General features: G+C 39.3%; 1 protein-coding gene across 3 annotated transcripts in view; it reads left to right on the top strand.

The window, feature by feature from the left end:
* The first annotated feature begins 1,064 nt into the window (after window positions 1–1,064).
* Window positions 1,065–15,434, top strand: part of lamb2l (laminin, beta 2-like) — a 51,475-nt gene continuing 37,105 nt past the window's right edge. Inside the window, exons 1-3 of one of the 3 annotated variants that reach the window (XM_028016865.1) lie at window positions 1,065–1,153; window positions 1,230–1,267; window positions 15,269–15,348. In XM_028016865.1, coding sequence (XP_027872666.1) covers window positions 15,285–15,348 — 64 coding nt within the window. In that variant the 5' untranslated portion in view covers window positions 1,065–1,153; window positions 1,230–1,267; window positions 15,269–15,284. Of the gene's footprint in view, window positions 1,268–13,662; window positions 13,777–15,268; window positions 15,349–15,434 lie in introns of those variants that run through there. The other 2 variants (XM_028016856.1, XM_028016875.1) reach the window with 2 other exon arrangements.

The following is a 15,434-nucleotide window of genomic DNA, read 5'->3' as shown; positions in this document are numbered from 1 at the left end:
TGCTGCACATTCAAAGAATGACCATTTGCAGGTCTTTATAATCCATAAAATGTTTAGAAAATCTGCTGTGCATAATAAGTTGGAACAGTGCATTTTTATTTTTGGAAAAAATACTGTTCTCATGGGGAGCTTTGTTCAGTAAAATTTTATTTATTCTGTAATAGATCATGACTTGAACATTATACTGACCATCATTTGCATTGACCATTTAAGAAAATCTGAGAAAATATCACTTGCATAATCATTTGGAACAAGGTGTTATATAAAAAGAAATCCAATTATAATCATTGTCATTTTGTAAACAGTAAAATATTGTATTTGTAACATGTTTCAATTGTGCCTGGTGCAGGGTTATGTGCAACAGCTGACCTTTTTTGCATTGAGATGAAAATTGTGAATTTTTTTTTAATCAGCTTTAAATGGTTATAGCTATTAACAGATAGATGCAAGTTTACTGTATAAAAATTTCATTTGTCTAATCCAAGCCACCTCTGAGTAACGTAATCCAAGAAGTGCTGCTTCTGTCCGTCCCCAGTTTCCCTCAGTGAAGTGAAAATTAAGCTACCTTTTTTTTGTTGTTGTTGTATTATTCAAAAATTTGTTTGATCGTCTTTCAGATGCATTTCTTATTAGAAACGAACTTCGTGACTGAATCAAAAATCATTCAAAAATTCAGCCCTGAATCATTCAGGGCTGAAAGGTTTGTAGTGAGGTTGCTATATCCTTAGACCACCACAAGGGGCGGCATCAGCTCCGGAGCCCCCAGCAGGAGGAGAACGTTATTTAGCAGTAGTGATTATTAATCCCGTCCCCATTGAGATATATGCGTGAATAAAAACATTCCCTTCTATTTCCATGTGAAAGGTCATCTTTAAAACTCTGTGTGTGAATGCTTTCTGTTCTTTTTCCTCACAAGTTCAAGTTCAAACAATGAAAGACTGGTTCTGGTTGAGCTCTGACGAATTTCTGCAGATGACTGAGTTCAGTGGGCTCGGCATGATCGTGGGTGGTGGCTACCTGACGAACCGATGGGCCCTCCTCCTGCAGTCGGGGCCCATCCCTCCACCTTCCCCTCCTCAGCGGAACCGGAGACTGAGCTCACACTGGCGTGCTGCCCCGGCGGGACGGGGCATGTCGGAGTGTGTGGAACAGAGTGAGTTTCTGTGTGCGTAAGAGACAGGAAAGCAAAAGAAAGAAAGTTTGACTGTGTGTGTTTTTTTTGCGCCCAGCTGGCTGATGCAGAGGGGTCCAACACACAGCAGAACAGGTGAGTTTTCTGGGTTTAGTTTTAGTTTCCTATCAGTCAGCAGATTGTTTGTTACTGTGTGATAGCCAGGAAACACAACATGCACAACATGAACAGACCGCTGGGAAGAGCAGGATGAGTCTGCGGCTTAGGTCTCCTTACTGTGGGCCTTCGTGAAGAGAAATCAGTTATATTCCTGGTGGGGTTAAAGTAATTACACTTCCTGGATGTTTTGAGCTTTTTCTTCAGATCATAACCAAATACAATAAAACTCCCAAGTACAGCCATAAAATTAAAGCACATAGTCAGAGAATTTTATTTGGAGTGTTTTTGCGATTCATTGATTGTGCAAAGAGATGTTTTACCTCACTGGGCGAAATCCTGCAAGATAACAAGTGGTACATACTAATAGAATCATCTCAACAAGGAGAGATATACAGTAGCTCACTATCATAAAATATGCTGTATTTTTCTGCTTCACACCTTTATAAGCATTTTTGAGTGATAGTTATAGTGCCTTGAGAAAATTTTCACCTCTCTTTTTTGTGTTTTGCTAAGGTACAAGCTATATTTAAATGTGTTTTTGATTAATTTGCACAAAATGTTCTAGGTTGGTGAATTAAAATCATAAAAGCCAATTGATATATAAACACTGTGAAGTAAAAGCATGACAATTGGCATGTGCAGTACATATATGTTCAACCCTTCAGGTATGAAGCTTGTAAAATGTTCTGGTGCAACCTTCAGGAGTCACATGTTTGGTGAAATGAAGTCCACCTGTGTGCAGTCTGTCAGTAGAAAGGCTCCAGAGGCTGGAACACCACCGCTAACCAAACACTATGAACACCAAGGATCTAAATCTAAATCTCTGACGATCCCCCAAAGTATCATCAGATCCATTATCATCAAAACCAAAGAATATGGTACCGACCACATCAAACCTGCGAAAGAATACTTGACACCCACCTCGGTTCAGTATTCTCCACAACCTGCCCGTTCAATGCATCAGCTATAAAACCATCTTCATCATCAATTTACTGATATTTATATATGTATATATAAACTATTTACAATAAGTAAATAGTTTGCTGTAAAGCCATCTGTCTTTAAGGACAAAGTAAAGCCTGATTGTTTGTGAAACCTTAACCCTAATTGTGAAGCCCAAAAAACATCAGGAATGCTTTCATTTCCTCAAAAGCACGGCTTATATCGATTCTCCGCTTGTTCTCCTGAATACAGTAATGTGTTTCATCCACCTCCAGAAATCAAATATATCAGGCCTTTTTTTTCATTGTGAGATAATTCTCAATATGTTCAGGTGTATGAAACCTTTGAAATGTCTTTCCTGTCGCTGTGTTTGCAGCAGCAGCTGGATTATCTGCAGCTACAGCAACATTAAACATTTTCTGCTCACCTTATCACCAGAGAAACTCCCCAACATTACCACAAGAAATAAAAAGTTCTTTGATAAGTCATCAAAAAGCAGGTGTACCGGATAATTTGAGGAACATGTTCTGCTTAAATGGGTCACTAAAAAAACATAGTGTTGGTGTTTGGTTGTGCCTCTCTAGATGGATTCATGTTGCTGAAACAGATTCCCACCACATAAAACAGCAGTTACTTTCTGTCTTAAAGTTATTTCAAGTCATTATCTGTACAATTAGTGTAAATTCTAAATTCTCCTTTTAATGAAAATATAATTTATTTTAATAGAATGTTATATTGTATCTTGCAACTACTCATTCGTTTCACCAACTTCTCTGGGTAGTGCGGCGTGTTTGTGTGGCTGTGCAGGGCTTAGTGCGGCTTTAATCAGCTCAGGGATCTGGCTTGTGACCCTTCCGCTCCGATCAACTCCAGCCCAGATCTCCGAAAGGTTGAGAAGCCGTTCAGCTGCTCATGTGCAGGGGATGAGCAGAAAATGTTTCAGACCGGCTGCTTTAATATCTGTAGACCACCACTTGGCTGGATTTTAACTATATTTTCTTATGTGTTTCATAGATAACATAATGAAAGCCAAGGAAGTTTCATAAATAAAAATAGTTTCTGAAATGTTGTCATCTGCACAGCTCTGCTAAGATCCCACCTCAGTGTCTCATATGTTTCAGGTCTGGGCTTTGACTGGGCCAATGTTAAATTAGGCTGAGCTTTACTTGTAGGGCAACTGGCTGCACATTTGGCTCTAAAATAAGTTGGGATATAAAGGAACTTGTTGTCGACTCAATGACTGAAATGTACCCATGTCATGTTGCTGCGAAACTATCCCAAATCACCATCCCTCCACCACCATGCTGGACAATGGGCTTAAAGTATTTGAGCTCATATGATGGATTTTCTGCTGTTCATTTTGGCCACACCTTATTTTAGTCTCATCTGTTCAAAAGGCATTGTTCCAAAAGTTTTGTGGTTCATTTGGGTGCAATGAACATAATTCATACCAGACAATCTTGGAACTTGATTGTTTTTTAAATGGTTTATAAATGGCTTTTCAAAGCCTCCCAGAGTGATGGGCAGTAACAGCTGCTTTTCTCAGATTATTGCTGTTTTTTCTTCTTTGGCATCGTGATATTTTATTGTGTTTATTTCACATTAGCCTGGTAAAAACCAGCCTCTTGTCCCATGAGATCCAGAGTTTCATTTTCAGTGCAGTGGTAACTTTTTCACACAAACAATAAACTAAAACACAGCAGAAAAAAGCAGCACAAATGAGGAATACCAAAGAGCATCAAAAGTAACAGTAAATGTCTGTTGATGTTCCAAGTGGCTTTCAAATCTCCAGCAGTTTACTACAAGAACCTTTTTGGGTCAGACAGATGGAGAACTGAGGGTTAAAACTGTCACCATGTCATAAGACAGATAATCAGTGAAAAGATCAATGTCCTCCACCTCCTTCCAGTTCTATTATTGCCATCTGAAGAAAGGCACCACTCCCGAACAAAAACAGCCAATCAGAGCCAGGAGGAGGGTCTTAGTGCTGTCAGTCAAACTCAAGTACATGCTGCTAAATGTGCTAATGGCGGAGAAACAACTTACCGTTACAGGAAAACCACTTGTCTGCCGTGGCTATGCTAACTAGCTTAGCATTCATGACAGGCTCTGTCATGAATGCTGTAGCGTAGCAGCAATTGAAATTGCTGGTTTCATACAAAGAGAATGCATTATAGCAAAGAATTTCTTGGTGGTGATCTTGTCTATAATCTGTCACTAAATTCTCCTCCTCCTTTCAGAACATCCCTCCTAAATACTGTATGTTAATCTGTAAAAGTTCTTCTGTGTGCATAGAGTAGGCTTCGTGGGCGTGAGGTAGCGGAAGGAGATGTTAGATGTAGCTTTCTTTCTTTGAAGTTCCAAGGGAAATGACTGTGTACAGCTCAGTAAACTCTCTCTGAAATCTTTAAATTCTCTTACATAGCCCTTCTAGGCTATATGATGCCAGCAGACATTAAGCAACCATCCCAACAGAATTATGGGATTTCCTTTGGCTCCGAGGAAGTGATCCACCGTTGTGTGCAGAGGATTAGGAAGATGTTTGAAGGAAATCTTTTTCCTTGTCGGCACTTTGTCTAAACTGAAATATGTATCTAGCTGCGCTGAGTTTGGGTGGTCGACGCCCTTTTTATGTTCTCCTTTTTTGTTTCTTTCTGTTGTTTTTTCTGTAATAGTAACATGGCAACGCTCACGGTTCACTAGCCCATCTTTATCCAAAATGGCTTCATTTTAGACAAAGGTTTCCAAAAACTCTGAGATGAATTTCCTCTATAAGGAGGCTGGACTCTGCCCCAGATAAGTTGAGGATCTCCTTCATCCAGCAGGTGAACTTGATTTGAAGCTGTTTCTCTACACTGAAAGATGTCGTCTTAAACCAGAAGAGTCCAAAGTGTGCTTGGGGCCAACATGTGACCGTTGGAATAATTTTATTTGGCCCACAATCACAGTTCAAGAACAAATTTATGCCTCCAGCAAAGATGGTGCAGATAGGCATAAATTTTTTAGGATTAAATCTATACAAAATAATATCTTATTAATTTGAAAATATTTAGTACAAAACACATTTTTTTATTTGCTATGTTTTTTTAAATTTTTGTTGTGTTTTTTTTTTGCTGTCTTTTTGAAATCATAGTATTTTCTGTAGAAAACTTCCAGTGACTTTTGACTTAGGGTGCATTCACACCAGACCTGTTCAAGCCGCTTTCATTTGTCTAGAAGATTTGGTTTGTTTGTGGATGTGAAATCAAACTCTGATCTGGACCAAACCAAAGTATAGAACTCTGGTCTGCCTACGAACCTACGTAGGTCTCCGGTGGGTTGATGTGAACTGTGATGCGGTTTGAATACGTATGTGATCAGCAAGCGGACGGGAAACCGCTCCAAAGGCAGGAAGTGCAGCGCATTCTGGTTAAATACAACCAAAGCAAGCACGGTAGCTTAGCACAAGCAGGAGAAACGGGTCATGGTCTTTGTATTGTGATACTTAAAAGATTTCTTAGAGAAATTCGTATTCATTTTCTGTTGTTTTACGACCCCCTTGTGGCAGGATGTAAGTTAGGTTTTGTTTTCGTTAAAATTCAGTCTGTCCAGCGTAAAACGTGACCGTGTCTTTCTTCAAGCCTGAAGTTATCTTTGTCCATAAGTAGTGTGTTATTGTACTCAAATATTGTTTGCCAGAAAATAATTAAGTTTGTCTGCTATTTATGTTTTTGTGTAATATTTAACCATGTTAAACGTGTCCAGCCTCCGTAGCAGTACGTGTTACGTAGCAATGTGTGCACTTGAGACATGCAAGATGTTCATGTGCATCTTTTTGACATTGGGACTAGCGTTTTTTGTTTTGTTTTTTTTGTTCGCTATTTGTCTAGCTCGCCTGTGTGAGGACAGAATGGTCTTTTGCCAAAGACAAAATGTAATCTTACAATCGCTAAAATCTTACGCTGCCCAATTTTTGTTACATGTAGTGAATAAGGAAGTTGTGCTCAGTGTCTTCTTCAGAGGTTTCCATGTCATTTCTTGAGGTTCTTGGTGCAGCAGCACCAAAGGAGAGGCGTTGAGCAGGTTTCTGAAAGGGTTTGGTTGGTTTGACACAGTGCAGTGTGAACGTGAACTGCACCAGCTGAAAATGGAACAAATGTTGCAATTTTGGTCCCCAATCGAACTGAGTCTACAATTAGGCCTACGCATTCATAAAATGTGGCTGACTATAGCAAGGATCTTCTGAGAAAGTTGTTTTATTGCTGGTAATACACTGCTCAAAAAAATAAAGGGAACATTCAAATAACACATCCTAGATCTGAATGAAAGAAATATTCTCATTGAATACTTTGTTCTGTACAAAGTTCCATTTGCACAACAGCAGGTGAAATTGATTGTCAATCAGTGTTGCTTCCTAAGTGGACAGTTTGATTTCACAGAAGTTTGATTTACTTGGAGTTATATTGTGTTGTTTAAGTGTTCCCTTTATTTTTTTGAGCAGTGTATATTGACAGCAGCTTGTAGGCCCACAAAATAGAAAAACACGTGACCCGGAAAGTTAGGAGACTGTACCGCTTTATGAAAACAAATGTGCGGAACAGTTTTTCAGACCTACAATCATTTGTTCTTGTCTGGTCTGTTTTATTAAAAAATATTGCACTTTTACTTTAAAAGATAAAGAATTCACACTAAAATTATATTGTTTTCTTAATTGGAAGCGGAAAACAAAGATGACCTCTGAGTATTTTAAATTTGCAAATTTTTTAACAGTTTGGACTTCACTGGTTTAGGCAGTTTGATGCTTTCTGAATTATCCCTCTGTAGATTTCCCAAGATGTCCAACAGAAGACGAAAGCAATATGTTACTTAATGGTCTGGGTAAATGGATTAATAGCAGCTTAAAAGAGGAATTTCTTGGTTTTCATCAATTGTGATGTTGTGGAGATGGGTAAAAACCCTTGGGACCCATAGATCAGGGGTCTCAAACTCCAGTCCTCGAGGGCCGCAGACCTACAGTTTTTAGATGTGCCACAGGTACAAAACACTGGAATGAAATGGCTTAATTACCTCCTCCTTGTGTAGATCAGTTCTCCCAGCCTTGCTAATGACCTAGTTATTCTATTCAGGTGTGGTGCAGCAGAGGCACAACTAAAAGTTGCAGGACTGCGGCCCTCGAGGACTGGAGTTTGAGACCCCTGCCGTAGATGGATGGCTGTGTTTTCTTCATATTATCGTTTACTTTCAGATGAGACTTTGTTGCTTGGAAACCCATTGTTTGCTTCAAGTGATTGTGAATGCCAGCTCTTATGTTCATCATTGAGTCCTTTTTTTTTTTTTTTTAATGAACAGTGAAAGCAGCGGTACAACATGTTGTACCATGTATTGCTCTAAATGTTTTGATCATCAATTCAATAATTGTTGTGGCTACTCTTGCATCATAATAACGTCCAAAAACCATAAATGCCAGAGTAGTTTCTCAGGAGGAGGCTTTCGACTCACTCAAAATAAAAAGCACTCGTTTTCTGGTTTGAAAAAGGGTATTTTCTTTACTTACAAAAATAACAGAAATATTCTCCGAGTTGACTACATACAAAAAAATGTAAATATAAACATTAAATTTGTGGTAGAGAAACTGTTTCACTCCTTCACCAAACAATCAGATCAGTCACAGCAGGAGGCTGACTGACAAGGAGGAGGGTCTAAGCAAACCAAATAAATAAATAAACAACAATAGATCTACCATTCGCATTGTCTTGGATCTGTAACATTAATAGTTTAGCAAAAAATAAATTAATCTAATTCTTATTAGCCTCCAACAGTAATAGTTATAGATAAACACGTCTGATGCACATGTCTGTTATCACGTCTCTGGTTGTAACGTCAATTAGAGATACACCGATCGAAGTTTAATGTCCGATTTTAGACATCTGACTCCTACAAAACTTTGACCTGCTGAATTTTATTTCAGCTGATTGAGATTTTAGCTCAGAATAATTAACATCACTCTAAACATTTGATTGATTTTAATATTTCTTTATATTGGGAGCAGAGGTGACGTCACCCAGTATCTGTAGGGCAACTGCATACCAGAATTTACCGTTAAAGGGGCAGTATGTAAAATGGACTTTTTGAGCTTTAAATCATGTTATGATGTTACTCCCTCATCAAAAACATACCAGGAGTCTTGCCTTGATTCTTTCATGCAAATTTGAGAAATCTTTTAATCTCCATGGCAACCATTCAGCTGTACAAAATCCCTGGGTAAACTGACTGCCACCTTCGAGGCACAGCTTCTCCTCAGAGCTGCAGTTTCCAAGCTTCCAAGCAGCCACCTCACAGAGCGCCCCTCACCCACAACTCCCCAACTCAGCTCCTCCAGACTAGCCAGCAGTAATTAGCAAACACCTGGTGGAACTACACATCTGCTGAGCTCATTATACTACTCAGTGAAACGCTGGTAAAAATGTTGTTAAAGGGTTAATGGAGGACCCATGTTGATGACTTCCTGAAGGCGGAGCTTCAGAAAGAGCAGGATTTTTCTTTTTAAAGAGACAGAGGCCCAATTTCAAGGTGTTAAATCAAGAAGTCAAAATTCTTTGAAGTTATATTTGATATTTATAACATTTCTGTCACAACTGAAGTTAACGTAGTTACTTGATTGTGCTACAGACTGGCACTATGTGCTGCCCCTTTAAATAACTAAGACAAAATGATCAGAGTTGGCCTTTTTCAGCAGAATTTACAATTGTCAAAAATAATTCAGTTAGCAACTGGAAATATCCATGTCTGTGTGTTGACTGTATACAACGGAGAATATAGACCCTTACTTAAAATCTAAAGTTTCCAGGGAAGTGAATCATCTCCCTGTAAAAAAAAAAAAAGGGCAAACTTCCAGTATGATCTCATCTGCAGGATCTGATCCCACTTCCTGCCCAGCCTTGTTTTACCGTACCTTGACAGTTTCTTCAGTTGCAGAGTACTTTCAGTACATTCATTTGCTAATTCTGCAGACAAGCTCAGAAGAGAGAGATGCACACAGAGCCAACCTTATCGGGTTATGCTGTTCATGGATGTGGTGCCTGTGGTTTGTTTGGACTAGAGTCTTGAGATTAGCTTGCTTTGTCTGAGCCCGCTGCAGATGCCACAACTATGGCATTGAACCTTCAACTGGTTTTTGCTTCACCTTCTTGCTGAGATTGAGTGCTTGCTAAAGTTCCCAGAATGAAACCTGGTGCTCTTGTAATTTTAATGTCTTCGCACATTAAGTGTCATCTTCCATACTTTTATATATTATTCTGTAGATTAAAGGTTTAGCCTGCCTGCAGTGAAATACCACTGTCTTCAATACATGTCCACCACTGTTTTTATGATAAGTTATTGTCTTACATTGCATATATTACACTTGTAAACTGTCGAGTTTGTACACAAACTCGACAGTTATGACATGTATGCTGCCGATTTTGAATAACTGACTTATTTATTAAAGATGTGTGTTCAGAATAATAACAGGAGTTCAGTCAGTAAGGTCATTCATTCTGAGCAGAAGTAGGTGATGCTGCTTTTTAAGGCAACACATTTTGTACATGGTTGTGACGTCATTTAAAACAAACTGTTAAGAAGAATAGCATACCGCACTTTTTTTTTTTTTACAGATCTACCACTTGTATTTAGGCGTGACATGTTCATGTTTTCTTTCTCTTCATGATGCATTTTTTGACTAATGTGTTAAAGGTGCAGTATTATGTATTTTTCACGTACATAGTATCGTCTTATTGCACAATTAAGGAACTATGTTACCTTGAGTTGTTATAAAAATGCTGTGTATATCAAATATGACTTAAAATAAATTAAAGTAAGTAATTAATGCTTTGAAATTGGGCCTCTGTCTCTTTTAGAAACTTCTGCTCTTTTTGGCACTCTGCATTCAGGAAGTCATCACATGGCTCTTCTATTAACCCTTCCTTGAGAATTTAGTTGAAAAGTAGCTTGTACATTGAGCTCAGCACATGTGCAGTTCTGCTAATTGCTACTGGCTAGTCTGAAGGAGCTAAAGGGATGAGTTGCAGAGGGGAGGGGCTGCTCTGTAAGGCAGAAGCTCTGAAGCTTGGAAACTGAAGGTTTGAGGAAGGCTACGATCAATCCACCAAGGCGTTTTCCACAGCTGAATGGTTGCCATGGAGATTAAAGGATTTCTTAAACCACCATAAAAGAATCAAGGCAACACTCCAGGTGTGATTTTAATGAAGGAATAACATTATAATTAAGATCAAAAAAATAAATTTTACATGATACTGCCCCTTTAAATGTAGGGCTGGGACTTCAACGAGTTACTTTTGATTAGGTCCTTACATAGATATTAAGGTGTTAGGTTTGTGAATGCACTTATTGGCTCTTTTTTTTTTCTACATACAAAAGTCCAGAACTGGAATCTTTGTATTCGCATGTAAATCTGACGCACAATCGATATCCGCAAGTAACATCGATAGACGATAGAGCCGCTTCTCCTGCCCTACTGGGTTCACTTCTCACCCATTGACTGCTGTAGTTAGGCAGCGGCAGGTATAACCTGTGTAGACAATGAATGGATGGACGGGCATTGTTGAAATACAGCTTAACCCTCAACTAAAAACTCCTAAGATTTGTTACTGCAGTGTCTTTGAATAAGACCTGAGACTCTTTGAGGTCACCTGATATATTGCTGAAACATAAAACTTCAATACAGTGAGATAATTCCATTGCTAATGTGCAGAGCTTGTGTAGACAGCTTCTCTCTCCTCCTCTGTGTTTGCTCAGTGGCACATTGAGCCTCCATGTCCCACTTTAATCGATGCCAAAGGTCACATCGCTACAGAGCAGAATGTGCTGCTTTGTTCTCGCCTATCGTTTTTTTCCCCCCAGTTCTCTGCTTAATTGCACACCCACAACATGATGATGCATTGCATTTCGGAGTCCCTGCTCAAAATTCTGTGAAAGAGGTGTACGGAGCCTTGTGCCAGAAGCCCATTAAAATGCTGTCTACATCGTTTTAAACTGTGTGATTGTGAGTGGGAATAAAAATAGCAACAGGTATTTTCTTCCATATAACACAGTAGGAGTGTAACAGGTAAACCTTTATGGATGCAAACTCCACTAAAAACCCACCTGTTTAAAATTGTATTTGAAACGTAATCAATTACAAATTTATTGATGGAACCTGAATTAATGTCGTGTTTTGATTGTTGATTCTATGTTGCATTGTGTTTCTGTGTTTGATATGATGTAAAGCACTTTGAAATGCCTAGCTGCTGAAATGAGCTATACAAATAAAATTTGATTGATTGATTGATTGATTGCAACAGCACATACTGCAACATACTAAGCACATGTGAACAAACATGCACCATTCTGCCAGTCTAATCAGTTCATCTAACCTAGGTCATGCAATTGACCTCAACAGATTTGGTGTTTACCAGACAGCTCAGGTGATCTGCAACAACTTTTTGTAATTATTTAATGCTTATGCCAAAAAACAGTCTAACTGTAAAGAGTAATAAGTGATGTATTTTTTGAGTCTTTAGTCTTTATTCTGTTTGTTTTGTGTAGCTTGAGGCAGCAACTATCTAACTGGCTTACTGACATTTGTAAAGAGCTGACCTTGCTTTCAGACTGGGTGTTCAGGTTAACTTTGTTTTGAGGAAAGTGAATGTAGCTTTAAGAGCAGCTGAAACAAGTTTAGCCACCTATCGGCAACAAAGAATAATTAAGCAAAATCATTTGCTTTCAGCCAGCTGTTTCTTAAAGTCACCTACTTTAAGTTTCAACTGTTAGTATTTTCTGGAAAGTTACCCCCAGTTAACTGATAAAGCCGCTGGATGGTCCTAAAAATTAAGATGATGGCAAGGAGGCATTTCAGCCTCTAAGGCAGGCGTGTCAAACTCATTTTTATCTCAGGCCAAATCAAGATCACAAATGTCTTCAAAGGGCCGGTTGTGGCAGAATGTGTAGATAAAGCTACCCGATAGCAATCTGTTAGAGAGGCAGTATTATGTAAAATTAACTTTTTTGAGCTTTACATCATGTTATACCAGGAGTGTTGCCTTGATTTTTTTTAATGCATGCTTAAGAAATCGTTAAATCTCCCATGGCAACTGTTCATCTGTGAAAAACACATGGGTGGACCTAGCTCCGCCTTCAAGGTGAAGCTCCTCCTCGGAGCTGCAGTCTGAGGAGAGCAGCCCTCCTCCACGTCTCCCCCACTTTGCTCCTTCAGACTATCCGGCAAACGTGTGCATCCGGTGTTTGCTGATGCACAGCTCCGTCAGCTGTGCAGGTTTTCTTCCAATTAACTGCAATGTGTCACTTAACCTATCAGATGTTTGTGGAAGAGAACCAAGAAGGTTTGACCCAAGTCATACAGTTTAGAAGACAGTTATCCTTAATGCTCACCAAATGTATGTAAATATTTGAAATCAAGGAAAGTTACAAAAAATCTCTACAAAAAAAAAATGCTCTCAGCAAGTTTTCTGGCATTTAGCAAATTGAAATAATTTAGGTAATTCTAACTGACCTGTAACTAGAGAGGTTTGACCTAATATAACTGGGATAAGTGAGAAAAATGTGTATGTGTCTTTTTGTTACATTAACTTCAACTGTATTTATTACCTAATTTATATTATTTGTTTATATTTCCTATCAGAAACAGTTGAATAAAAACATATTTGAAATTTAAATCTGCATTAGAAGTGAAGAATTTTATGGACGATTTTTGGCACTGAACATACAAAATGCTACCTAAACTTAGGCAAACACTAATTAAAGTAACACTGCATATCAACCTGAACACACCATTCCAGCAATGATTCATGATGTTGGCAGCATCATGCTGTGGAAATACTTTTCTTGTTGGAACCTGGTCAGAGTTGTAAATAGGACAATGGATGGAGTCAAATGTAAAACCTGTTGGAAGCTCTAAAAGACTTAAGACTGTGGCTGAGGCTCACCTTCCTTGCCCTCAGTAGTGTAATTCTTCTTTTTTATCTTCTCTAATTCTAGTTTTGCTTTTAGTTTCCCCTCCTCCTTTTATTCTCTGTTCCTCTCTTCCTTTAACTTCCTCTCTCTGTTTTCCTCAAGCCTCCTCTGCCTCGCTCTCCCCAAGTATCCAGAAGAAAAGGGTGGTGCATTCCAAAGGCCTGGAGACCGTTCCCCTCTTTCAGGCAGTGGCCCAGAGACTGACAGAGAAATTAGAATAAGAATAGCCGCCTGTGCCCCAGTGATGAGCCGGGTGGGGGGCGGGGGGGAGGTTAGTGTTGGGAGGAGACGAATGAAGGGGTTCCCGTCCGGCACCCTGTGCTCCCATTGGCTAGCGGCATTCCCTCTGTTTTTACATTGCTGCCACCAGTTATGCTCTGAAGTTGGTTTTGCACATTCTGGGGCGCATGTTCATGCACGCGTAAATGCACGCATGCCGGGTTCCAGGACCTGCACACGTGCAGTGGTAGGCCGTAGTCTGAAGAGACGGAGGGCTGCAGAGACACACAGGGAGAGCTCCTGATCACGCAGGGCAGAGTGGGGTGACCCGGCGCTGTGTGAGTATGGTCTCACTCGTTGCTGATGTTTATGTGGAGATCTGCTAAACCTTCCATATTCCTGTCGTTTCTGCAGCTTGATGCTGTGAGTTCAGGGTTAAAACGTGACCCGGTGCTGTCGCCACTCCTTTACGTCACGTGGAGCTAAACTGTAAACTTTTAACCATGTAGCTGTTAAAATTTAACAATAGTGCTTTCACAGAGGAACTGCTTTTTTTTCTTTACTTCAGTTGCTTAGTTACTGGCTTGGGCAGTTATTATATCAAATGGTATATCTTGACTAATCTCTGCTGTTTAATTAAAGGAATTATAGAAAATGGAGATATCATAATGGGATTATGGCTCTGGAGCCCCTGGTGCCTATTATCACAGACAGGTTCTGTCATTCTTTGATCCTGAGGCAGTTCACACAGTGTGTTTAGCAGGAGGGGAAGTAGAGTTTACAACAGGGTCACACTCTTTAAGTAGTGGTCTATTTTATTTCTGCTGTCACAATCAGGAACCTTTAAGCTATATAAAACACCCTACAAAGTAATGACATGTATACATTGTAATTTGCTGTTGCTCGAGATCAAAATTGATGTCTCTTCATTGGTCATGAGTAAAATATAGTTTTATGTCATTTTTCAATTTAGTTCAGTTCAAATTAGTTTAAAGGGGCAGTAATATGTAAAATAGACTTTGTTGAGCTTTACATCATGCTATAATGTTATTCCCTCATCAAAATCATGCACGGAATGTTGCATTGTTCCTTTCATTCATATTTGAGAAATCCTTTAATATCCATGGCAACTATTCAAGCTGTGCAAAACGGCTTGAGGGACCAAAGGTGCATCTCCTCCTCTTTTTGGGGAATCTTCTGCCTCACAGAGCTGCCCTCCCCCACTCAGCTCCTTCGGACTAGCCAGCAGCAATTAGCAGCTGGATCTGCACATCTGCTGATCTCATCATACAAACTACTTCTCAGTGTGTCGCTGGTAATACGTTGTTAAAAGTTTAATACAGGAGTTTCAGGAAGAGCAGGATTTTTTAAGAGACTGAGGCCCAATTTCAAGGTGTTAAATTTTTCATATTTGGTGGTTTGAGTTTGTCCCTCTTTGAGCACTCTGCCTTCTTCCTGCATTTAATTGGTCTCTCTAAATAGTCCTTAGGTATGAGTGAGTGTATGGTTGTTTTTCTTGTGCATCTCGGTGTTACCGTGTGATGGACTAGCTTTCTGTCCAGGCAGTACCGATGACAACTCATCCAATGTTTCAGAAAGCAGCATTGACCCTCCATGGCCCCGCAAGGATGAGCACCTATAGATAATATATGGATCATCTCTTCACTTTTTACATTTTTATATACATTCAAGTTATCTCATACCACGAACGTTGGTTTCAGCAACTCTGAAATAAAAAAAACCTAAACCATAAAAAATATACTTTCACTTGCTTTATCCTTTTTTTCTTTGTATTTCTTTACTTTATTGCTTTATTTGTGTGTTTTGCAGACAGAGAGACAGTCACATGTCCAACCTCTTGGCCATTGAGATGCCCATCAAAATGATTCATTTGAGCCTTCTGTTGCTGGGTGAGTTGCATTTATAAATGTTTGACACTATTTTAGGTTTGCTCTTAAATCTGAACTTTGTGTGACTGTGTATTGTGACACTGGTG

The sequence above is a fragment of the Xiphophorus couchianus genome, chromosome 1 (assembly GCF_001444195.1).
Source record: "Xiphophorus couchianus chromosome 1, X_couchianus-1.0, whole genome shotgun sequence".
Taxonomy (NCBI): Eukaryota; Metazoa; Chordata; class Actinopteri; order Cyprinodontiformes; family Poeciliidae; genus Xiphophorus; species Xiphophorus couchianus.
Note: the sequence above shows the minus strand (reverse complement) of the source record. Positions and strands in the feature narration are given on the sequence as shown.